This window comes from Melitaea cinxia, chromosome 25 (genome assembly GCF_905220565.1).
Source record: "Melitaea cinxia chromosome 25, ilMelCinx1.1, whole genome shotgun sequence".
In the NCBI taxonomy this organism is placed as follows: Eukaryota; Metazoa; Arthropoda; class Insecta; order Lepidoptera; family Nymphalidae; genus Melitaea; species Melitaea cinxia.
The window spans coordinates 7,207,249-7,234,318 of record NC_059418.1 but is presented as its reverse complement, the minus strand read 5'-3'; the positions used below and the strand labels follow the sequence as shown (position 1 = coordinate 7,234,318).

The 27,070-nt window shown below is 42.0% G+C and overlaps 1 protein-coding gene across 1 annotated transcript in view; it reads right to left on the bottom strand.

Moving 5' to 3' along the window:
• LOC123666083 (nuclear pore complex protein Nup98-Nup96) overlaps positions 1-27,070 on the bottom strand; it is a 64,064-nt gene that overhangs the window by 1,440 nt on the left and 35,554 nt on the right. Inside the window, exons 32-46 of the mRNA XM_045600291.1 lie at positions 26,394-26,483; positions 23,819-23,947; positions 23,020-23,132; positions 22,213-22,389; positions 20,595-20,673; positions 16,391-16,519; positions 15,714-15,833; positions 14,834-15,008; positions 13,932-14,091; positions 12,582-12,703; positions 5,601-5,729; positions 4,347-4,497; positions 2,437-2,539; positions 1,270-1,391; positions 204-322 (exon numbers count right to left, since the gene is read on the bottom strand). Coding sequence (XP_045456247.1) covers positions 204-322; positions 1,270-1,391; positions 2,437-2,539; positions 4,347-4,497; positions 5,601-5,729; positions 12,582-12,703; positions 13,932-14,091; positions 14,834-15,008; positions 15,714-15,833; positions 16,391-16,519; positions 20,595-20,673; positions 22,213-22,389; positions 23,020-23,132; positions 23,819-23,947; positions 26,394-26,483 — 1,918 coding nt within the window. The remainder of the gene's footprint in view (positions 1-203; positions 323-1,269; positions 1,392-2,436; positions 2,540-4,346; positions 4,498-5,600; positions 5,730-12,581; positions 12,704-13,931; positions 14,092-14,833; positions 15,009-15,713; positions 15,834-16,390; positions 16,520-20,594; positions 20,674-22,212; positions 22,390-23,019; positions 23,133-23,818; positions 23,948-26,393; positions 26,484-27,070) is intronic.

The window sequence follows — 27,070 nt, the reverse complement described above, 5'->3', positions numbered from 1 at the left end:
AAACTTATTTGAAATTTGGTATCTTTAATAGTTAATTTATTCATTGCAATTTCACAATTTTTTTTTATTACATATAAAAACACATTTTATCAAGTTCGCATTAAAAAACAAACTTATCGAAAAATCGAATTGGCGTAGTATAAATTGTTGGTGTCGAGATGTAATAAGGAAATGACTAAATACTGAGACATGTGTACACTGACCCGGCGGAGAGACCTCGTAGCGCTCTCGCGGCGGCCGCTAGGGCAGGCCGGAGCGCCTCCAGGCGCGCCGATAGGGCTCCGCCCGGGGACCCCGTCGCAGACCGGACCAGGCCGCGGATCTGGAACGAGTCATTTCATATGACACTTTGAAATGAGTTATAAGATGATCTACATGTTTTACCCAATTTTTGATTACGACTGATCTCTATCTATGTCTAGTAAAACATAGTATACACAACTAGCTCGTTGGCGTAATTTGCAATGACACTGCTTTTTGTTCCAGAGTTAAAAGTTTAATTATCGCTCGTGTCAGGGTAGAGTACGTGTATATACGATTCGATATGACTCAGCCAGTAAAATTTCACTGCTAGGCATAGAATTCTCCATGTAGAAGACGGATCGAAGCTTAATCCACCACGCTGCTCCACTGTGGGATGGCGGGTATATTACTATGAGTAACAATCACTTTCAGGTTTAAATGCTAACAACCGAGACTAACAGCTTAACGTTTCCTACGAGGCACGGTGGAAAGGCCCACAAGGGCAGACGACCAAACAGGAACCAATTCTTACAATTTTACTTACACCTACAGTATAATATTTAACTTATTTGTGCTAATTGCACAACCAGTTACAGGTATACTCCACATGCTTTTTATATTATGTATACATAAGAAAATTTCTTACAAACTAAAGTATGTGCTAAACACCAAGACTAAAAATCAAAAAAAAAAAAATATAATAATAATAATAACAATAACCAATTCCCAAATAAAAAGTTTTCTTTTTGTACAACTAGGTCGGCAGACAAGCGTACAGCTCACCTGATGGTAAGAGATTACCGTAGCTTATAGACGCCTGTACAACAGAAGCATCGCAAGCGCGTTGCCGACCCAATCCCCAATCCCCCAGGAGCTCTGGTCACCTTACTCACACAGGAACACAACACTGCTTGAAAGCTGTATTATTTAGCTGTGATCTTCTGTAAGGTCGAGGTACAACCCCAGTAAGGTTTGCTGTCAAGTGTGTCAGGTGTTGTGGTCAGCCGTAAGAAGTGCAGTACGTACCTCGTCACAAACCCTCAAATAGTGGTAGAGAGCTTGCCCACCATTCTCCCAGCCGCTGACCTCGTGTCTATCGGCCGCTGCACTCATTTTCTCCAATATGCCCTTTATGCTTTGGAGATTGTCTAGAAAAGAACGGAAATTTAATTTATTAGGAAATATGGTGACAGTCAATTTTAGACTCCCTTTTTATATCGCTCCTCTCTATAAATGTTAAGTAGCACGGAAGTGGACGTCCAATAATCACTGCCAGACTGAAGTCTGTAATATCCCACAGCTGGGCCTATAGGCCTCTTTCTCACACTCAGTGAAAAGTTTTACAGTATAATACAGCGTGAGTCGAAGGAAAGATAGTTTAAGTAAAAACACATTGTTAGATATTACTCGAAAAGTGCTTGTAACATCTTAATTACATTTAAATGGGACCACATGACACGCAACACTTTTTGATTAAAAAGAATCATCAAAATCATAAATAACAAACATAAACAACATACATAAATAATTGTGTTTGCTCGCAAAGAAAAAAAAAAACGACTTCAATTACATCGACGAGTAATACAACGTAGATCGACGAAAAAATAGTCAAGTAACTACGCGTTATCAACAATTACTCAAAAAGTAGTTATCAGATCTCAATAAAATTTATATGTGACCACATGACAAACATCAGCTTTCGATTAAATTAAAAATTATTAAAATCGGTACACCCAGTAAAAAGTTATTGCGGATTTTCAAGAGTTTCCCTCGATTTCTCTAGGATCCCATCATCAGATCCTGGTTTCCTTATCATGGTACTAAACTAGGGTTATCTTCTTTCCAACAAAAAAAGAATAATCAAAATCAGTACATCCAGTAGAAAGTTATGCGGTATAATACAACGTAGGTCGACGAAAAAAGCGTCAAGTAAAAATGCATTATTAGATGTAACTCGAAAAGTAGTTGTTAGATCTCAAATAAATTTAAATGGGACCAATTGACACACACCACCTTTCGATTAAAAAAAAAATTGTCGAAATTGGTCCACACGGTCAAAAGTTCTGAGGTAACATACATAAAAAAAAAATACAGTCGAATCGAGAACGTCCTCCTTTTTTGGAAGTCGGTTAAAAAATACAGTCGAATTGAGAATCTCCTCTTTGTTTGAAAATCGGTTAACAAAGTACTCACCAGCCAATACAGCATCAGGTAACAGTTCGTCTATAAGAACCCTGTGCGCAGCGTTCCACTGCTCCGCTCCCACCAGGTACTCCACTTCTAGGGACGGCTTGTGCTGTAACAAATATAAGTAAATCTTTATATATATATATATACGAGGGCGGGGTGAAAAGTTTCCGGCCTGATAAATAAAAACAACTTTTTTCGGTTTTTTTTTCGCTTTATATTTTAAAATAATCTCTATCAAGATTAATAAATTTTTCATAACAGTGCTCTAATGCAGTGATACCACTTTTATAGTCTGATTTATCAAGTCCCTCAAAATACTCATATGCAGCACCGATGACTTCCTCGTTGCTCTCAAATTTTTTATCTCCAAGCCACTTTATAAGGTTAGGAAACAGATACTAGTCGCTGGGGGCTAAATCTGGCGAATATGGTGGTTGGGAGAACAATGCGAACTTCAATTCGTTGATTTTAGCCATCGCAAAGACTGACGAATGGGCAGGTGCGTTGTCATGGTGAAACAAGATTTTTTTTCGCCAAGTTTGGTCGTTTATTTTTCACTGCGTCCTTTAAACGTTGCAATAAATGTGCGTAGTATTGACCATTGATAGTTTTTCCCTCCTCTAGATAATCAATGAAGGAAATTCCTTTTGTATCCCAAAAAATAGTTGCCATAACCTTATTCGCTGATGAAACTGTCTTTGCCTTCTTTCAGGTTGGTTCACCTGGTCCAATCCATCGTTTTGACTGTTGTTTATTTTCAGGAGTGTAGTGGTGAATCCAAGTTATAAATTGACATAAAAATTTGCTGGGGTTGCGCTTGTACAGCGCCAAATTTTTGATTGAAACAGTTTTTCGGGTCAACTTTTGATCGACCGCTAGCCAACGCGGCAGCCACCTAAAACAGAGCTTCCCCATGCTCAAATGTTCATGTAAAATATTGCATACACGTTCAATTGATATCCTAGTATCATCGGCTATCTCACTTACTTTAATATGCGGTTCTCCATTACCATTTTATGAATTTTTTCAATCATTTCGAGAATCGTGACCTCAAAGGGGCGTCTTGAATGTGGTTCGTCAGAAGTACTCGTTTGACCTTTCTTAAATTCAGAAACCTACTGTTTCACTATTGAATATGACGGTGAAGAGCCTTTCAGTGTGGAATCCAGCGATTCTTTAATTTGAAATGGTGTTAGGCCTTTTAAATAGAAGTATTTGATGACCTTCCGCTTCTCTGATTTTACCATTTTCACGTAAGCAATCGAGGTGTCTTGTTCAAGCGCCTCTCAAATGTATACTATCAGAGCCATCGACCCGAAAATTTATATAAATGCTAGTGAGATATAGTACTATAGAATACAAACCAAAAATTAGACCTGCTAGCGCGATCTCTAGGTCAGGCCGGAAACTTTTCACCCCGCCCTGGTATAGATTTCTTCTGCGCGTGTGTTTGTCACTGAACTCCTCCTAAACGGCTAAAATTTTGTACGTATTTTCTATGGATTCATGGATGGCACAATCGGACTCGGTAGGTGGCGTTGCTCTGAGTATGTTAGTCACCAAATTTTGTAGCTGCTATTTCGGGCAGGACGACGTCTGCCGGGACCGCTAGTAATTTTGAGATGTGCGGGGGTCGGAAAATCATATATTCAAAAGGCAAGGATTTTTTAAGTAAAACTTTCATTCCATCGCCCCAAAGCTTTTCCTTGGTCTAAAGCACACTCGTTTTTTTATATTGATTATATTTAGTATTTATTTAATACAATAGAAATGTATCAAATTACAAACACTCTGTTATCCGATACACTCATAATTTTGACATTAAAACACAATGGACAAGACCGGAAACCACAATCCCTGAATAAAACCAGATTGACTGCAAACCAAACCTGAGATAATTATCCTACACTTACCTCATACTTAGCCCGATGCGCCTGGGCAACCAGCAACCATTTCTCCGGGATCCGCAGCCTCCTCACCAGCTGCAACCGTTCCTTCATCTCCGGGGTGTCGACTTGAGCTGGTGCATGCCGAGATAGTAGCTCACGGATGAGGTGCCCTCGACTGGAAAGTAAATTATTTCTTTATAAAGAGTAACTGCAGAGTCTTGCTGATTTTTCTCTGCAGAATCTACATTCCGAATAGTTGGTAGTTCATTTATTTAAACAAAAATAATTTTACACTTGTACAATATCCAACTTACGAGTGCTTTTAAAGAGCGTTTGAACAAAGTAATTTTCGATATTAATTTTAATATATTAATCTAACTAGTCCATCGACCAGCAAATATTCCTGGAAATCATTTCATTATATTTGATTTAGCAATCATATACTTCAAAATAATAACAAAAAAAAGTGTGCGTATCAGCTCCGACGCACGATTGGAGTGTACTCCTTCAGATCGACTACTATTCTAAAAAAAAGATTAATACCATATCAAATGGTAAATAAACAAATCAAATAACGCCGTCTACTGAATGTCGTTATTTAGAATACGTCGTCGTCTATCTGCGCTAGATGGCGTTACTAAAAACGTAACGAGGTCATTCATTCGGTACATTTTACTCCTCAAATTTTATTCATACCGGGGTCCTTATATGAAAATCCCAGCAGAATTTACTCCTGTATCGGGAGTCCGGAAACACACACAATACACAAGCAGAAACTTCCATAAAATGTGCACACCAGTGTGCGGTGATCGAACCAGCGACAGCTAGCGTAACAGTCTTAAACCAGTGCCGTGACCGCTGTGCTAAAGCGTCGTCAATCAAAAAAAATGTTCATTACAAACTTCGTTAATTATAATTGATGGCTCCTAAGTATACTGAGTCAACTGACAACTTTCGACTATTTCATTTTTTTAAGATATTAATAACATTTACTTCATTTCCTATCTACCTATGTAACAAAAAAATAAAGTTATTAGAAGTAGAGTTGACTCAGTATACTTAGGAGCCATCGATATGGTAATTTGGTTTTGGCAGTAATTCAGAGCAAGGCAAGCAATGTAGTGTTCCTGTGGCAAGGTGACCAGGCTCCCGGTTCACCCCGCCGCCTTCAGCTGCTCAGTACGGGGGGGGGGGTACTCACGCCTGCCTGTGGTGAGTAAGGTGACCAAGGGGCGTCCAGCGCCTCCAGCTGCTTAGTACAGGGGGGGGGGTACTCACGCCTGGGGCTTCGGCAGGTAGGTGAGCGCCTGAAGCGCCAGCGGCCAGCGCCCCGCCGCCTCCAGCTGTTCCGCGGCGCCCCGCAGAGCGCCCTCTGCTGGCGCCCCCAGCCACAGCGACAGCGGGAAGCTGGAGGAGGACGATTGATTCATTTCCAATTCTATTATACAATATATATTCTTTACTAGCTGACCCGGCGAACTTCGTATCGCCTAACACAAACTTTATCGTATGGTATTAAAGTTCAAATTGACTTTTAAGTATTATCACAAATCTTTTGTATGGGAGTATAAAAAAGTGTTGTTTTTAGACTTTTTCAGGAAATTTAAATTTTTTTTTTTTTAGAATTTTTCTCTCCGTAAGAACCATCCTCGTACTTCAAGGAATATTTTAAAAAAAGAATTAGCGAAACCGGTTTAACCGTTCTCGAGGTTTGCGCTTAGCAACACATTCAGCGACTCATTTTTATATTATAGATTGCACTTTAAAAAAAAATTACAGTTATTTGTATACAAATTTAGTTAGCAACGGTGGACTTATCTCTAGGAGAGATCTCTTCCAGCCGACCTGCGGTAGTGGAACTAATGTTACATAGCAGGCTAAGAAAGTGCAGTACTGTAGACATCATACAGATTCTTGAAAATAAAAACCTAATTAAATAATATTCATAACATCATGCAATATACATATACATACTATATATAATATACTATCATACACACCACTACTTATAATATACAATAAGCCTTATTTACTTCAACAAACATTTTTAACAAGTGGTATCAATTAAATTATTACTCTATAGGTAAGTAAGTGCTCTTCTTCACAAATTCTAATAATTATAAATCATTACATAGTATAAAATAAAGTCGCTTCCCTCTGTCTGCATGCTTAGGTCTTTAAAACTACGCAACTGATTTTGATGCGGTTTTCTTTAGTAAATAGAGTGAATTCAGATGTAGGTTTGATACATGCTTATGTATGATACATGCTTAATGTGTACAGTAAAGGAACACTGAGAGTTTCAGAGGTTTTTAATATGATGTCATAAATAAACATATTTTTTTACGCTTACATATACAGGGTGACTGGTGAATTACTATCAATATTTACAGAGGATACTCGGTACATGATTCTCATTCGAATTATGTAAAAAAAATAGGTACTTAATTTTTGACAAAATTCCCACACATTTCAATTTAAATAAATGAAATGTAGACACATTAATTTTCAGCCATAATGGCGGCGCGTGCGGCCTTGGCCTTGTACTGTGCCGCTTGCCGCCGCCCGCCGCAACCCCCGCCAATTCTAATTCCCCCCTAAATTCGATTAGTAGGTCACTAATATGTACGATTTTTATTTTTGTGTTACCCACAATTAGGAATTATGTGAATTCAATATTCAAAAATGTTTAGTAGGTCACTAGGTCAGTTGGGCGAGCGCCGCCATAAGGTTTGTACGCCGAAGTATGTCCATCTTCCCGCGCGCGCGCCTAGTGATCGATCTTACGCGTATACCTAATAATATGTCTCGTGTGAATGTGACCTGTCATAAGTAATTAGGTATGGCTTATCAATACACAAATGGGGGAGTCCCCAAGTGTTTGTAGCTACGTCCTCGTCGTCTCCCCTGGACCCTGTCCTGACCCCGGTAACGCAGGTGGCAGGCAGGTGACTGAATGCTATAGGCTATACTTGGTTGTGGATTATTTTGTCTCTGTGACTGCGATTGTTAAACGATGCTTCCTCTACGCGAGAGCAGAGGTGGAGTTGCCAAGGGCTCTTCTCAGGGCCAACCAAACGGCCCTTCTCAGGGCCAATCCAACGGCCCTTCTCAGGGCCAATCCAACGGCCCTTTTCAGGGCCAACCCAAAGGCCCTTCTCAGGGCCAACCCAAAGGCCCTTCTCAGGGCCAAGCAGAAGGCGGTATCGAAGTTCTGGAAGATATTTCCATCACCTCGTTGTCTGAGTCGGAGCTGGGGCGAAAGCGCCTTTACTCAGGGGGTTCTGAAAACTCTGGCACGGAGACAGGGACGGGAGCGACCGCGGGGAGTAGAACCCGTCCAGTGGCCAAAAGGGGCAAGGCACCCACACTCAGGGGCGCCAGAGCAGCTCTGAGAGAGCGCGTGGAGAGAGACCGGGAGGAAGAGTTTGAGGCGGCACTCGATAAGAGAGTATTTAGGAAGGAGCAGGGTGTGGGGGGTCATATGGAGGAGACCCCCATCGAGATAGACAATATCGAGGAACGGGGGGCCGAGGAGCTCAGGGTGGCCTCTGAGGCCAACCTTAACTTAATCCTCGGCTTGACTGGGAAGTCAGTCAACCTCAAGGGTGGTTACGCTGCCAAAATCAGAAGGGCCGCCGGTTCCATTAGGGAGGTGCTGGAATCCCTAGTGGTCCGCACCGAGACGGACGAAGTGCGAAGGCTGAGGGCGGACAATTGTCGACTCGCGCGGGAGCTGGAGTTGTGCCGTGAGGAGATACGCGCTTACAAACGGGAGTTCGAGGATAGCCGCAAAAAGGTGGCTGAATCCATGAGCAGAAAGGAGTCTGCCGACCTAATGCAGGATATAGCGATTATGGTCGGCAACATTGTGGATGACCGCATGGCGGCTCTTCAGCTCCCTGCTGGCCCTCCTTGCGGCACCCCAATGGCTAGGGACAGCAGACCACTGGCACGAGCCACAAGGGCCACCAGTGCGAACAAAAACCGAATGACGGCGGCCTCTAGCGCTAGCGTGGGTGCCCAATTAGACTCGGAGGAGCCCCCCACCCTTCCCCTAGCATCGAGCAAGGGAAAGGGGAAGGGAAAAGGCAAAGGAAAGGGAAAGGGAAAGGTTAAGGAGGTGGAGTGGACTGCGTTCGGTCCCTCCACCTCAAAGCAAGCGGCCACTCAACGGAAGGAGGGAGAGGTGGCCATACCCCGTGAGGAGTCGAGGACAAGCTGGACGGAAGTCGTCCGCCGAAAATCGGCGGCGAACAAACGGACAGCTTCAGCGCCGCCGGCGAAAAATCCGGCGACAAAAAAAACGGCGGCCTCAACGCCGCCGGCCAAGAAGGAGACCCCGAAGCCTAGGCTGGCGCTCCCTCGCTCTGCGGCCGTAATTATTAAGTTACGGCCGGAGGCAGTAGCCAGGGGGGCCACGTACGGGTCGACATTGCTCAAGGCCGAGAGCAATATCGACATCAACGAGCTGGGAATAGGCCCGCTTCGAATTCGCCAGTCGGCGACCGGGGCACGACTCATCGAGGTGACCGGCTCCACGTGTGGGGAGAAGGCCGATGCCCTCGCCGCTCGTCTAAAGGAGGCCTTGGCTGAGGAGGTGGAGGTGCTCCGGCCTGAGAAGCGGGCAGAGATGCGAATCTCAGGCCTGAGCGACGCGGTCACGGCGGAGCGCTTGGCTACTGCGGTGGCGAAGGAGGGGGGCTGTTCTCCGGGACAAGTCCACGTGAGAAACATCCGCGTAGGGCAAATGGGCTCGGGGACAGCCCACATTGAAGTTCCGGCAGCAGTAGGGAAAAAACTGCTGCAAGCCGGGAAAATAGCGGTAGGTTGGAGCAGGGGGGTCGTCCACCTCCTGCAGGCGCGTCCCAGGCACTGCTTCCGTTGTTTGGGACTAGGGCACGTCGGTGCCACGTGCCCAGCAGGCACTGACCGCAGCACACTGTGCTATCGCTGCGGTCAGGCTGGTCACAAAGCCGCCGGGTGCTCGGCCGCCGCTCGTTGCGCGGTGTGCGCGGATGCTGGCAGGCCGGCGGGCCACGTGATGGGGGGCATGGCGTGCAAGCCCCCATTAACTCGCGGGAAGTTCCCCTCGCAGACATCCCAAGGGGGGAACCAAGTGGTGACAGCAGACGCTGAGATGGCCGAATAATGTCCGGGCATCTCAACGTCCTCCAGGCGAACGTCAACCACTGCGCTGGGGCCCAGGACCTTTTCTTGCAGTCCATGGCGGAGTGGTGTGTTGACGTCGCAATCGTCGCCGAACCATATGCCGTGCCTTCTTACCCACACTGGGCGGGAGACACCGAGGGCTTGGTGGCGATCGTGGTGAAGCCTGGAGCTGGACCCCCCCTTGTCATCAAGGCGAGAGAACATGGGTATGTGGCTGCGGTTCGGGGGGAGGTGACTTTCGTCGGAGTCTACTTCTCCCCGAATCGTGACCTGGCGGCCCTGGAACGGTTTCTCGACGTTCTGGGGCCGCTGGTGGGGCAGCTAGCTCCCCTTCAGGTTTTCGTAGCCGGCGACCTCAATGCCAAGTCCACGGCTTGGGGAAATCCGGTCACGAACTCAAAAGGGAGGGAGGTGGAGGAGTGGGCGCTTGCTGCCGGACTATCCCTGCTTAATGTGGGGGCAGTCCAGACGTGCGTGCGTTGGTCGGGAGGTTCCGTGGTAGACGTCACGTTTGCCACGCCAGCCATCGCACGCAGAGTGGAGGGGTGGAGGGTGGAAACGGAGGTGGAGACTCTCTCGGACCATCGATACATAAGGTTCGAGGTGTCTCCAGCTCCCGTCCGTCCGGCGTCATCGTCGTCGTCAACGTTGTCCAGGGGGTGTAGCCAGTTTCCACGTTGGGCACTCTCCAAGCTCAACCGGGAACTGGCAGAGGAGGCCGCAATCGTTGGCCGCTGGAGTCTCCCGCCATTGCTGGAGTTTGGGGTGGATGAGGCGGCTAACCGGCTCTGCGACACATTTACCGCTGTCTGCAGAGCGGCCATGCCGCTCGCGAAGCGTCTACCCCACGCGTAACGGCTGCCTTGCGCCCGGTCCTTGAGCGGTGGATGCGCCGTAAGCGCAAACCCCTCACCTTCCGTCTGACGCAGGTTCTCACCGGGCACGGCTGCTTTGGTGAATACTTGTGTCGGACGGCCCAAAGGGAGCCGACGACTGAATGTCACGATTGTGGCGCGGCGGTGGACTCTGCCCAGCACACCCTCGAGGTGTGCCCGAGATGGGCGGCGCTACGTCGCGATCTGACGACAGTCCTCGGAGGGGACTTGTCACTGCCGAGCGTTATCACCGCGATGCTCGGTGACGACGAGTCCTGGAAGGCGATGGTCTCCTTCTGCGAGACAGTAATGTCCCAGAAGGAGAACGACGAGCGGATGAGAGAGGGGGCCGCCGACGAGGCCTCCGTCCGCAGGCGACGAACGGGGGTGCGTAGGAGGCGCTACTTAATGCGTTTCCAGTAACGCCCCTGTGCCCATGTCGGGCCGGGATGGGAACCCGGTCCTGCTAGACATGGCGTCGTCGGGATTGTTCAAAGGTGAGCCGGACAGTCCCATGGAGGAGAAGTCTGGTCTTTTCGCCAAGGCCAGCCTGTCGCTGGAGGGATCCTGTTGCCTGCAGATCCGGGACTCTCCAATTAAAGCGGCTGAAGGCTCCCGCAGGGGTTTTGGTCGGTAGTGCACCCCCAAGTGCTAAGCCGACATACGGTCTAGGAATGCCTACCCGGGCATCCTGGATATCACCCGTAAATGGGTTACCCTGCGATATCAAAAAAAAAAAAAAAAAAAAAAAAAAAAAAAAAAAAAAAAAAAAAAAAAAAAAAAAAAAAAAAAAAAAAAAAAAAAAACAATACACAAATGCAGAGTACTTAAAAGTGACCCGTTCGTGTTATATCGTGTAAAAGACAATAAGTATGGTTCATTTATTACGTAAGAAGATTTAGGGGGAGAGGGGGTCGATCAAGTCTTTAGTCTCGATAGTTCTTAGGTAAAATTACAAAAATGCGCCAAGTGAAAATACCTTGAAAAATCGCGGGCAACCGCGCGAGTGCTGAGCTTAAGCGTAAGCGATATCCATTTCCATGGCAACGAACCCGCACCGCGGCTAGTGATCACTTGCTTTCGTAAACAACATTCGTTATTTCGTTGATAAATTTTAATATTGTAGTTGAATAATAATTGGATTATTGAAGTGTGTGAATAGTTTCTTTTATTTGTTATTTTTTTTTTTTTTTGTTAAGCCTCTGGACTGAAAATCTTATGTCAGTAAAGATCATAATTAAAAGCAAAGTTTATTACCACCAAAAAATAAAAATTATTAGTACCTACCTAAAGTACAAATAAAAATAAACATTGAAACAAACCAAACGTGTATTCATTTTTTCGTTTAGATTCTTACGTAATAAATTAATATTTATCAAATTATCAGGGGGAATATTTATCAAGGGGAAGGGGTCGGCCTAATCTTATTTTGGTATTTTTGCCTGTCCTAAGCTAAAATTAAAGTATGAAGGGGGACTGGATTATACTGGTTTATCAAAAGTAGCCTGCTACCCTGTTAACACTTGGCGGTGTTTGGACGTAGGTAAACGACCGCGCGATAACTAAATGTATCTCTATACCTACACACCTGCTTTGTGACGACTGCACAGCTAGGGCGTCCAGACGACGCGTAATTAGCGAGATAACTGTTGGTTAACTTTACTTAGAAGTTTATGAATATTTATTTTATATGTAATTTTTTTTTCGTCATATATGATCCTCAAATAACACGTCCTCAAATATTGATAGTAATTCACCAGTCATCCTGTATATCAGCATTGCACCTGTGTGAAAATGAAATATCACAACATTCCTTCTGAAATCGTTTTATCTCTTTTAATTTAAACTCTAATGACAGCCAGCCAGGCGTGGCATAATTTAACTAATGAGATTCTATAGGAATTTCTTTATATAGGTATATGTTTCTTCTGTGCGTGTGTTTGTCACTGAACTCTTGTAGCTGAACCGATTTGATTCGAATTTTATACATATATTTATATGGGTTGATGGATGGTTAGGAGAATTCGCCCCGGTAGGTGGCACTGCAAACGCTATTCTGCCATAATAAGAAAAGTGTATTTCATCCAGGTGTATAAAAAATAGCCCATGAACTCAGGCCTACCAAATTAATATACGCAAAAAATTGAATAAAAATCGGCTAAGTCTTTTTGAAAGAGTTTATGCATTACTTATAATAAATACTCGATCTTACCTCAGGCTACAGTCGAAGGGATCTGACGAATAGGTCGCAGGGCTGATCTTAGGGGGAGTGTTGAAGGCCCTCGCCCGGATCAACTCGTAGCGGAGATCCAGCACACGTCGAGTCTTACCGTTCTGTGCCAACAATCAAATTCAAAAATCAAAAATTACTTCATTAAAATGGACCTCGAGCACCCTTTAATCATCACTACTTAAAAAATAAAAATTAAGTTTATCTCAAATTACATCTCAAGCAGCAGTGTAGCACCCCAGCCCCGCCACAGCTGGCGTCTTTCTCCGTGTAGTAGGAGAAGGATTAGAGCTTAATCAACCACAGTGCTCCACTGTGGGTTAGCGGAAATTCATACTGTGAGTAGCGATCGCAATCGGGTATTTATGAAAAACGGGACCGACGACTTAACATGCTCTCCGAGGCACGGTGTGGAGACCTACAAGGCAAACATCCAATTCGAACTCGCTATTAGAGCATACTTTTATTAATACTAATACTAGCAGCGTCACTCTGTTTCACCCGCATAATTACGATCCCGTGGGAATCTCGAGATAAAAGGTGTTATTCTAGATCTCTAGCTATCTACATACCGAGTCTCATTAAAATCGGTCCAGTAGTTTTAGCGTGAAAGAGTAAGAATTATACTAATATAGTAGGATCTCATTTGTTGTATGTTTTTTATTGTGAAAACTTCAAAGCGACTGATACTCATGATAGGGAAAGCTATCCATCCACAAACCGAAAAAGAATTAACCAATTTAGTGCCAGTGACGTAGCGAGCTAACTCGCGCCCGGGCCACATTTTAGCGCCCCCCCCCCTCGCGAATAAAATATATGTCAGTCGGAGACGCAGGTTCGATCCCCGCTGGAACAGTCAATTTTTGATATCATATTCAAAAATGTTTAGATTTCCTAATGTGGGTAACACAAAAATAAAATCGTACATATTAAAATAGAATGGTGTCGTCTCCTGTCAAAAATTTTCATTATAATACGAAACTATGAATAGTTACGGATTTCTGTAAAGAACTCACTGTAGACGGCGTCACGGTTTGCTTTTTTTTTTTTTTTTTTTTTTTTTTGTCTTTAGGTGGGCAAACAAGCGTACGGCTCACCTGATGGTAAGCGATTACCGTAGCTTATAGACACCTGCAACACCAGAAGCATCGCAAGCGCGTTGCCGACCCAATCCCCAATCCCCCCAGGAGCTCTGCTTAAACCGAATATAAAAATCATCATATCAAAAATTTCGATCTAGCGGGTGTACCCGCTCGTTCAGAAGTTTATAAACAGGGACACATTGGGTCGTTTCATTTTCATTTCTATATATAACAAACAACACATACTAACCGTGCTAGTGACATATTGATCGACGTAAGGCGGAGTAGGAAACTGCATTCCCATCTCATCGTCCGGGATGCTGTAGAGATCACCCTCTCCGTCCGGGGTGAAGTAACCCTCGTAGGTGCGGACTATCTGCTCCAGCGTAGGTATTTGTGGGCAGAGGTAGCTGAAAATTTAAATTTTTATATGATTAACTTGAACCGATGGTGCAATATCTATATTAACACTAGCTGACCCCGCAAACGTTTCTTTGCCATATATGTTATTAACCCGCTTAATCCCCCCCTCCCCTTATAACTTAGGGATATGAAAAATAAATGTCGGCCGATACTCAGACCTACCCGATATGCCCACAAAATTTTATTAAAATCGGTCAAGCCGTTTCGGAGTAGTTCAATGTTTAACACCATGACACGAGAATTTTATATATTAGAAGATTATAAACTTAAAGACTACTTGTTTTAACACGCTAATCTGGAGGATTACTGGCTTGAACTGAAAAACTGTTTTATACGTGATAGTAGGCAAACAAGCGTACGGCTCCCTGATGGTAAGTGGTCACTGTAGCTTATCCCTAATCCTCCAAGCAGCTCTCTTACTCACCATCGGAATACAACACTGCTTGAAAGCAATATTATTTAGCTGTGATCTTCTAATACTTCTTGCACTGTTTGCCTCACTATATGAAACACTTACTCATGACCACGGGTTGACTGGAAGAAATCTCTTTCAGAGATAAGTCCACCTTTGCCATAAACCTTACTATTATTTTATGTTTTATATGTATTTTTGAGTGCAATAAAGTATTTATATAAGGTCAAGGTAATTCCCCAGATTGGCTGCTCCAGATTCTGAGCAGAACGTTCCCTGCTGTGCCCTACCTCAGTTGAAGTTGTTAAAATACTCACCGAGCCGTAACATTGAACGCTCGTAACCAGTCGAGTTGCTGCAAGTGATCCGGAGGGCGAAGACCTGCCAACGCGTGTAGGGCTGCGAGGCGGCTGCTGGAGATCAGGTTCAGGGCTCCGCACTGCTGCCAGACGCGGAGCTGACGAGCTATCAGGGACTTGAAGGCGAGGTCATCTGTGAATTTAGTTAATGTTTTAATCGGCTATGATAGAAAACAGTAATTATAATTGTGTTCATCAGATCTCGATCAAATTTTAAATAAGAGCAAAAGTATCAGCTTTGATTAAAACAAAAATCGTCAAAATCGGTACACCAATTGAAAAAATATGCGATATTATACAATGTAGGTACAAAAAAAATTGTCAAGAAAATACGTGTTAGTCAGATTAGTCATTTAGTATTTGTCAGACCTCAATTAAATTTAAATGGGACCACATGACACGCACCACCTTTAGATAAAAAAAAAAACTACAATCGAATTGGACCCCCCTATTTTTTTGAAGTCAGTTAAAATCATAACACAGACTCTCATAACCAATAAATAGACAATCATAAAGCACTCTTTTTTTTTTTGGGCCAAGTAAAATGACATTTTTAGAATATTATATTGAAATACAAGTATAAAACTTATTTAAACTTGATAAAATTAAACACCGCGATAAAAATGTGCACACATTAATTAAGATTGCAAAGTTTTTGTTATAATACTTTTTTGTGCAGTTAAAATAAATACACGTGATGAGATAATTAGATTATTAACCCCCCCCCCCACTCTTGGTGATATTTCGTGATGATATTCCGAAACCCGCAAGCACTCTCGACCCTCACCCCTTAATTAAGAGTAAGTTCCATAAACTGTCAACAGCAAGCAAGCCTCACCGTTCTGAGCCAGCAGCGTTGCCATGTAAAGGTCCCCATTCTCCTTGGCCAGGGTACACGCCTGGAGAATACGGCCACCAGCTATTAGAGACCACACCCTGCTGCTGTGACCGTCGGTTTCTGGAAAAATACATGTATATAAATACAATACGATATAAGTAGTATTTATGGCACACCAAAGTACAGAGTGACAACATTTACAAGAGAACTTTTTTTATACAGCTATGTTGGCAAACATGCGTACGGCTCACCTGATAAAGCGATTACCGTAACTTATAGACGTCTGCAAAACCAAAAGCATCGCAAGGGAAATATGATCACTGAATTATTTCGAACTGCTAGCTCTGACGTCACGCGAAAAGAGATCAATGTGTCACAAGCCAACGCTTGGGCCGATCGTGCCTCTCTATCGCTTGTCCCGCGCTCTCGCTTGCACGATCAGGCTCAGGCGGAACGTGACACTTTTTCGTGCGTGCAGCCGGTGTTCATCGATTTATAAAACGTTATCACGTCATAATTACAGAAATTATTCTAATGAACCTCCGTACACAAACAGCTGAAGATTTAGAATAACCCCATGGGATATTAACTATCCCGACACTCCTACGGAATCGGGAGCGACACGAGTGAAACCACTTGCCAGCGCTACTATTTCTTTTATTTCCTTTCAAACATACCGTCTTCAGGCTCCCCTGTTCTGGTCTCAGCTAAGTCTTTGTCAGTAATACTCGAAACTGACTCCTTCAACCATTCCAGCAGGCGCTTGTGTCTGTACACTATTGACTTCTCATCTGTGCCCGGTAGACCTGAAAATAATACACACAGAGACATGTAATAAATAAATATAGTATAAAACAAAGTCGCTTTCTCTGTCCCTATGTTCGTTTGTATGCTTAAATCTTTAAAACTACGCAACGGATTTTGATGCGGTTTTTTTTTAATAGATAGAGTGATTGAAGAGGAAGGTTTATATGTATAATAACATCCATTAAATATTGGAGAAATACTGTTATTTTTGAGGTTTCTCATGTGATGTCGTAAATCTATAATATATATAAAAGCGAAAGGTCACTCACTCATCACGAAATCTCCGAAATTATAACACCTACAAACTTGAAATTTGGCAGGTAGGCTCCTTATAGGACGTAGACATCCGCTAAGAACGGATTTTACGAAACTCGACCCCTAAGGGGGTAAAACGGGGGTTGCAAGTTTGTATGAAAGTCCTATGTTTTTGAAGTAAGAGACTTGAAATTTAAAATGTATGCTCTATAGATGATAAGAAGGCGTCCAAATAATGTATCTTTAGAAATCAACCCCCTTTTGGGGTTAAAACGGGGGATAGTAGGTTGACTCACTGATCACGAAATCTCCGAAACTATAACACCTACAAACTTGAAATTTGGCAGGAAGGCTCTTTATAGGGCGTAAACATCCGCTAAGAACGGATTTTACGAAACTCGACCCCTAAGAGGGTAAAACGGTGGTTGCAAGTTTGTATGAAAGTCCTATATTTTTGAAGTAAGAGACTTGAAATTTAAAATGTATGCTTTATAGATGATAAGAAGGCGTCCAAATAATGTATCTTTAGAAATCAACCCCCTTTTGGGGTTAAAACGGGGGATAGTAGGTTGACTCACTGATCACGAAATCTCCGAAACTATAACACCTACAAACTTGAAATTTGGCAGGAAGGCTCTTTATAGGGCGTAGACATCCGCTAAGAACGGATTTTACGAAACTCGACCCCTAAGAGGGTAAAACGGTGGTTGCAAGTTTGTATGAAAGTCCTATATTTTTGAAGTAAGAGACTTGAAACTTAAAATGTATGCTCTATAGATGATAAGAAAGTGTCCAAATAATGTATATTTAGAAATAAACTCCTTTTTGGGGTTAAAACGGGGGATGGTAGGTTGACTTCCTCATCACGAAATCTCCGAAACTATAACAGCTACAAACTTGAAATTTGGCAGGTAGGTTTTTTATAGGGCGTAAACATCCACTAAGAGATGATTTTACGAAACTCGACCCCTAAGGGGATAAAACGGGGTTTGGAAGTTTGTATGAAAGTCCTATGTTTTTGAAGTAAGAGACTTGAAATTTAAAATATATGCTCTTTAGATGGTGAGAAGGTGTCCAAATAATGTATCTTTAGAAATCAACTCCTTTTTGGGGTTAAAACGGGGGATGGTAGGTTGACTCCCTCATCACGAAATCTCCGAAACTATAACAGCTACAAACTTGAAATTTGGCAGGTAGGTTCCTTATAGGGCCTAAACATCCGCTAAGAGATGATTTCACGAAACTCGACCCCTAAAGGGATAAAACGGGGGTTGGAAGTTTGTATGAAAGTCCTATGTTTTTGAAGTAAGAGACTTGAAATATAAAATGTACGCTCTTTAGATGGTGAGAAGGTGTCTAAATAATGCATCGTTATCTATATATATAAAAGAGAAAGGTAAATAGCTCACGCATCACGAGAACTCAAAAACCGCTGGATGGTCTATCCATCCAGGTTGGACAAAGATAAAATTTGGCAGGGAGGTAGATTATAGTTAGCAGACGTCCGCTAAGAACGGATTTTACAATATTCCACCGCTAAGGGGGTTTAATTAGGGTTGATAGTTTGTATGAAAGATATACAGCCTGAAAACAAAACTAAAAATGTGGTGTATAGAGAGGTTTTATAAAAATAACTATTAAATTATACTAAATTGTGCCTTTTAAAAAGTTACTCAGTTTGATAAGCATTTCAAGTGACTGAAATAAAAAAAATAATTTGCGTTCACCATCTTAATAGTAATGCATATCTTCATAACCACGCGGACGTAGTCGCGGACAACAGTTAGTGTACTATAAAACAAAGTCCCCAAAAGTGTATGTGATCAATTCGCTCAAAATCTACAGAACGGATTTTCATGCGGTTTCACCATTGGAGAGAGAGCTTCAAGAGGAAGGTTTACGGAACGGCTAAGCCGATTTTGATGAGAGTTTCACTGGAAATTTACCGGGAAAACTTTGTGACACACTAATTTCAACGCGGGCGAAGCCGCGGGCACAGCTAGTAATTACATATTTTCCGCTTACATTGCAAACGCAGCCTGAACCCAACGAGATTTCAAAATACTGTACTAAGTATTGTACACATTGAAAAGGTCTACAGAAAACTCCGCTATGGTATTTGTCTATCTCTTATGAATATCCCACAATAACATATTTTTGTCATTTACTTTTTACGACAAATAATGGCTAATTTTCGAAGCGATTTTAACCAATAGAGCATTAACCCCTATCTAATTAACGCCGAGTTGCACGAAACAAAATTAAAATTTAAGTGGAGATTAAACTAATTTAATCACAAGAATTTCATACAAGTCTTGCGATTAAATTAGTTTAATCACTACTTAAATTTTAATTTATTTTCGTGCAACTCGGCGTTTATACCCTAAATACAATGTTGATTTAATATAGATCTATATGGCTCTTTGCAGCATATGATTTAAATGAATATTTTCGAAGATATTACAGATTTAAAAATTGCGGGACGTAGCGTTTGCGGCGGGTCCGTCCGGCCGGGCCGGCGGGAGCGTGCCTACAAATAGCGCGTCGGGGGGACGTTCAAGGACTGTAGCACTTTGAATTTAGCAGCGATCGGACGCGTTTTTTTTATGCATTCAGTAATGAATAAATCAAAACTACTGGATTGATTTTAATCATTTTTTCAGTGAATGACATAGGCTATATATTTTATACCCGTGCGAAGCCGGAGCGAGCCGCTAGTAAATAAATAATAATTGTGTTTGCTCACAAACGAAAAAAACCGACTTCAATTTCATCGACGAGTAATACAACGTAGATCGACGAAAAAATAGTCAAAATCGGTACACCCAGTATAAATTTATTGCGGATTTTCGAGAGTTTCCCTCGATTTCTTTGGAATCCCATCATCAGATCCTGGTTTCCTTATCATGGTACCAAACTAAGGATATCTCCTTTCCGACAAAAAAAGAATTGTGAAAATCGGTACATCCAGTAGAAAGTTATGCGGCATAATACAACGTAGGTCGACGAAAAAAGCGTCAAGTAAAAACGCATTATTAGATATAACTCGAAAATTGTTTGTTAGATCTCAAATAAATTTAAATGGGACCAATTGACACACACCACCTTTCGATTAAAAAAAAAATTGTCGAAATCGGTCCACCCGGTCAAAAGTTCTGAGGTAACAAACATAAAAAAAAATACAGTCGAATTGAGAACCTCCTCCTTTTTTGGAAGTCGGTTAAAAAACAGACTTCAATTACACTCATTAGCAATACAACGGGAAGATGACCCTACTCCCAATACTCCAGGTTTTTTTTTATATAACAAGGTCGGCAAACAAGCGTACGGCTCACCTGATGGTAAGCGATTACCGTAGCTTATAGACGCCTGCAACAGCAGAAGCATCGCAAACACTAACCGTACACCAATAGCTCTGATCGCCTTACACAGGAACACAACACTACTTAAAAGCAGTAATATTTAGCTGTGATCTTCTGTAAGGTCGAGGTACTAGCCTAGTCGGATTGCTCCAGATTTTAAGCAGGAAATTTCCTGCTGCAACCTACCTTAGTTAGTTGACAGTTTGTAGGAGCTAATCTCTGAAGCCACCAAGCCAAGTTTGAAAATTCTTTTACCAACAGAACGTGCCCTAATTTGCTAACGTAATTGAATAAACAAAATAAAATCTGTAAGAGTCTGAGATAAGGACACCTTGTCATGTGATTCAATAAGTTATTACAGTTCTGTGTAGCTCCAAATGTTAATCATACATTTTTTAGCATTACTAACTTTTTATATTACGAAATATTAATGAAAAGATATATAACAGATTCTTACCGTCATTTTCCAAATCGGCTCCCCAGAGGGCTTCGCAGAGCTTCCAAACTTGCAAATAGTATTCACTGGACACACCGTACTGCGAGAAAACGATAAAACATCTTCAAAATCATTGATACCATAAAAAACACACAGTAAAATAATAATATCACATGAACGGGTTACCGCACATACAACAATGAGATTGCCTTTGTAATCTAATAACCTCCTCTAATGTAGGTTATTTTATTTTTTTCTAGTTCGACAAACAAGCGTACGGCTCACCTGATGGTAAGCGATTACCGTAGCTTATAGACGCCTGCAACACCAGAAGCATCGCAAGCGCGTTGCCGACCCCATCCCCAATCCCCCCAGGAGCTCTGGTCACCTTACTCACCAACAGGAACACAATACTGCTTGAAAGAGTATTATTTAGCTGTGGTCTTCTGTAAGGTCGAGGTACTACCCCAGTCGGGCTGCTCCATATTTTGAGCAGGAAATTCCTGCTGTGCCCTACCTCAGTTTAATTCTTACGAAAGTTCTATTTGACCATACTTTAGACGTCCATACGGCACATATGACGTCTGTACGTCTGCCTATATTATACTCCGAATAATATTAATAAACAGTAGATCGAATTTCGGTAGCTTTACGGTGTAACCAAAACGATCGACGATCGGTTTGGTTTACCTCATGACCTCGCCTCATATGTCGTCTCTCACTCACATATAAGCCGTACACTATACATCACAAACAAGTGGACAAATAAGAATCAGAAAGGGCACCCAAATGAATTTATTATTGAGAGTACAGCACTGTACCATAAATCCCTAAGTACCTCGACCTTACAGAAGATCACAGACGATACTAGTAGCCTACAGACGCCTGCAACAAAAGCACCCTACCCCCGACCAAGTCTAGGAGCTCTGGTCACCTAACTCACACAGGAACACAACCGTAATCGAGAGCAGTGTTATTTGTATTTGTCTGCGATCTCCTTGTAAGGTCGAGTTACTTCCCCAGTCGGGCTGCTCCAGATTTTGAAAAGAATATTTCCTGCTCTTCTTTACTTTAGTTAAACATATTTATTTGCAAACAATAAACCAGTTTTTTTTTTGTATTGGTAGTGTTAAAAATATTGTTTTGAATATTTATTAAATTTATACTATTGCAACACTTTTTAAAATATATGAGTATTGTTTTGTGGGTAGAAATGAAAAAAAATATATGGACTCGGGAGGATAATATGTGATTAGGAGGCAAGACGAATGTGGAATGAGTAGTGAGAAAGATTATTTCTGTTAAAAGAAAAAAAAAATATATTGTATTGGATTTAAGCATATGAAAATATTTAGAGAATAAATACAAAAGTGATGATTGATACGTGAGTATTATTTGGAAAGCCCTCAGTCGATAACAGTAGTTACATAATACCTCCCGGCTACATACCACCACCATCTGTTTTCCGCCGGCATCTTAGTGGGGACCTATCGGCCCCGTCGGAAGGCACGCACAATGAGACCAAGTCAAATCTCAACGACGTCTGCAGGAAGGAGACGAAGTCGAGGAGCATCCCACTGTCTAAGGTCAAGCGACCGAGCTCCCATCTAAATACCGCATACAAAACAGCTCAACTCACACTATTAACTTGATCCTTGCAATCGATCGCGTCTTTCAGCAACCTCTGTAGCAACTGTAGCCTTTCAGTCGGCGACCCCTTCACTATAAGTCGAGGACAGTCGTCGGGTCCCGTCGTGTCCGTTTCGTCGAATGTCGAGAACTCGAAGAGACTGGTTAATTGACGAGAGAGGATGTCCTGAAATAAATTATTAATGATGTCATTTCTGAGTGAAGGAGATCAAAAATTTATCTATCCTCACATATTTCCGCATTTCATTTCAATTGAAAGTTGTATGCTTTCATCTGTATCCATTACTTTCGCATTTATTCTATTATTTTTTTTTGAAGTGAAACTTCTTTAGAATCGTTGTGATTTGAAGCTTGATGCTTCACGACAAAGAAAAACACATAAATGTATAGGAGGGAATGAGGTAGAACACATTATCTGCGCTTACGACCTTAATCACGAAACCGTGAGCATTGTCGATAGAACAAATCGCAACAGACTACCTTCCTACGACTTATCAGAAGGAACACATGCACACACGCACAAACGCACGCACACGCACACACGCACGCACGCACACTGACACGTACACGCGCGCACGCAAACGCACACGAACACGCTCGCAAGCACACACACGTGCGCTCGCACAAACATACGCACGCGCGCACAAACATACGCGCACGCTTACAAAAATACGCGCACGCGTACAAACAAGCACTCACACAAGCGCACAGGAAGTCACGCACGTACGCACGCATAGACCAGCTTACTCCCCAAGTCAAGCAGAGAACAGTAACGTGTAGTAACAGTGGTACGAACCTGTGTGCCGTTACAGTTCGCCCGGCCGACCGCCAGGCGCGCCACGGCGGGCTCGCTCCAGTCGTCTTCGCCTCGACCGCGTACGTACGTGCCTAGCTGGCTTAGGTTGGCAGCTGCAACAAATTACATACCATTAGTACATATGTGTATAATAATAATATAAAAGATTACAAAAACATAATTGTATTTGTCGCTAACGAAGAAAAAAACCGACTTCAATTGTTCGGTCAATTACCGAGCATTTAGGTGTTGGCGCATGGCGCCACACTAATTAAATTAGGCCAACGCCGTGCATGTTACTTCAGTACATATTTCACCGTGTCTTTAATCGGATGCGCTCATTAACATTATTAACATTTAAATTTAATAAACATCTTGAACCTTTAGTTCTTTCTAATTTTAACATTTAAACATAAAACATTTCGCTAAGGCTCAGGCACCCTACGTAATTACAAAGACAAGTAATACAACATAAGTAGACAAAAAAATTATCAAGTAAATACGCGTTATCGAAGATTACTCAAAAAGTAGTAATTAGTAAGTAAATGCGCACTATTGGATAGATATAACTCGAAAAGCACTAGTTACGCTTACGCTTCTTTAAATACAATTGAATTGAGAACCTTCCTTTTTTGGAAGTCCGTATAAAAAAGTACAAAAGGTGGCCTTATCGCAAAAAATAATTTCTTCCATCAATCACGACGGTACAGCGTCCCTCCCTTAGTAATATTTCGTGATACCTCACATGACATTACGAAAAAGCAACTTATTTCAATATTATAACTATATTAGTACTTACTTTTAGGCAAATCGTTGATAGCGTCATATGTAGTGACGTAGGCGAGGGCCCCGGCTGGACCGAAACCGATGCGACTATGGCGAGCGCGGCTCACAGATAGGTCGGCGATACAGGCGGCGTCTAGACGACCTAGGATGATATAATAATAATAAACATTAACAACATAAACATACGGTCTGTCTGTTCCCACGGTAAGCAACTTGTTTGTGTTATTAGGTATTCGGCAGTTGCCAACAGATATGGCAACATTTTTTCAGAACCGATCCGCATAATACTTATACCATAAGATGCAGCGTGTTTCGGAGAAGGTTTTAGTATATGATAATGATAATAATAAATTAACACCACCATGACTAAATCCCACAAACACCACCCCAGATCATGCTTACAAAGACTAACACTACCCAGAAAAGAAGGAGGTAGAGGCCTCGTAGATATTTTAAATTTACACAATAAACAGATTTCTACTCTCAGAAAATACTTTTTTGCAAAAATAGAATATTCCAGACTTCATAAAATAATAACAGAAATGGATCAAGCATTTACGCCTCTTAACCTTAAAATTAGAAGTGCTCAGAAAAATGAAACACTAATTGACAACAGAACTAAAATCACAGAATGGGCCCAGAAATCTCTACACGGAAGACACCGCCAGGATCTATGCCTTTCAAACGTCGACAAAGAAGCGTCGAACGAGTGGCTTCATCGAGGTGCACTCTTCCCAGAGACTGAAGGATTCATGATAGCTATACAGGATCAGGTCATTGAAACAAAAAACTATAGAAAATATATAATTAAAAATTTAACCACCACTGATTCTTGTAGAAAATGTAACAGTAATCCAGAAACTATCCAACATATAACCGGCGCGTGCAAATCAATAGCCCAAACAGACTATAAACACAGACACGATCAAATAGCCAGTATCATACACCAAAAACTTGCTTATGAATGTAAATTAACAGACACATTATTACCATATTACAAATACACCCCAGAACCCGCGTTAGAAAACTCCACTACACGACTGTACTTTGACCGAGGCATCCTTACAGACCGCACAATCCATTTTAATAGACCCGATATAACACTAATTGACAAAATAAGCAAGACTGGTTTTCTTATTGACATAGCAGTACCTAACACACATAATTTACAATCAACAATAGCTGAAAAACTATCTAAATATACCGAATTAAAAAATGAAATAACCCGAATTTGGCATTTACAAAAAGTTACAATAGTCCCAATAGTACTTTCCACAACAGGAGTTATACCTACTCAACTACATACGTCTCTACAAACACTAAAATTACCAGCGAGCACTTACCAATTATTACAAAAAGCAGCAATTCTAAACACATGCAGATTGGTAAGAAAATTTCTCCAAAGTGAGCCCAACCCATCCGACTAAAGACTAACACTTATATAAACTGTCACACTAACGGTTATGAAATATAATGTATATAAATTTAATAACCCTTTATTTGCTAACCCGTTGATGTACATTTGGCCTAGGCCCGTGTCATCGACTACCCGGCTTAATGGTTACTAGCCGAGATTATACAACGTCATAATAATAATAATAATAATAATATCTTTATTCATGAAATCTGTTTACAATATAAGTTACACTGAGTCTTCCCAATAAGTTATCGTAGATACTTGTTGTGGGAATGACTCGCGTCTTCCCAAGTCTTTAACTAAGATTTCATACAAACGGCAACAATATGACACGATTTTATAAAAAACAGAATTTTGTTAGTAATTAAACTGCGCTTTATAAGAGAGTGAATGTGATCAAGAATGTTTTTGTGAATGCGTGCGTGCTTGTGTGATATGATATGTTGGTAATTATCGTATAAAAAAATTTGGACGGACAGAGGTCGCTAGTAGTACAATAAATTTAATAATGTACCTAGTGTAGGCCGGGAGACAAAAAAGCCAGATAAAAAAAAAACGATTATGCTTTAGACCACACGACTGAAGTAAAACTTCTTTAGCTGTACCTAACTTAAATTTTCCTCTCAACTTCCGTTCGCCTAGCCCGATTATACTTTCCGTAACGCCTTCGTCGTGCATTCACCAGCTTCCTTCCCACACTACTCATTAAAACCCAGCGGCGCCCTCATCGCCATAGCGGGGCGACGGTTGGCCCGCCATGTGCGGCCCGCCTTCGTCTATAGAGCGCCCACGGACACTGTGAGCGCTTACTACCCAAGTCAAGCGTAAGCAAAGAAGTCTTACTTCAAAAAAACTCTCTGAAACGTATATCTATAACCTCCTCTTACATATCTCTATAATGTAAGCATTTCTCTTATTTTATTTTTTTTAAATTTTATACAACCAGGTCGTCAAACAAGCGTACGGCTCACCTGATGGTAAGCGATTACCGTAACCTATAGACGTCTGCAACACCAGAATCCCCCCAGGAGCTCTGGACACCTTGCTCACCAACAGAAACACAACACTGGTTCCTAGCTAAGATAGCCATGTTCTGTGTCAATCTCAGTGTTGTCATGTACCGACATCTGTCAGATTTTTTTTTTATATTATCAAACAGTTAAATACCCACCGGCTATCGTGTGCTTGAAGGGCGGAACTTTTCTGTGATAGTTCAAAACGATCGTGTGAGGGCGGATGATGAGGGGCCGCATTACGATTTCTGAAAATTGAAGCATTTTTATATGAATTTTATTGTATTTTACTATAAAAACAGTTATTTTGATTAATAAAGACAAAAAATAAATAATTATATAATAAATATTTACAACACTTATTGCTTGTTACAGGTAACAGCCGACTGGTATAGCTACATATATATTTTTTTCGATAAACATACATATAAATAATACATATATAAATGTATATAACATCCAGGCTAGAGGTGGGAATCGGACCCCCGGAGCAGAAAGCAAGGTCACTACAAACTACGCCAACGAGCTAGTCGAAAGTAGCCTGTCTGAGTACTCAGTTCCAAATGTAAGCGACTTAATTCTTGTGTTATAGGTAACAGCTGTCTGATGTAATATAGATAATATGTAGGAATGAGCTATGATTGTAACCCCCTCTCTTCCCGTGGGTGTCGTAAGAGGCGACTAAGGGATAACACAGTTCCGCTACCACCTTGGAACTTTAAAGCCGATTGATGGCGGAATAACCATCCAACTGCTGGCTTTAAAATGCACAGGCCGAAGACGGGCAGCAGCGTCTTCGGTGCGACAAAGCCAGCCCTGCGGTCACCAACCCGCC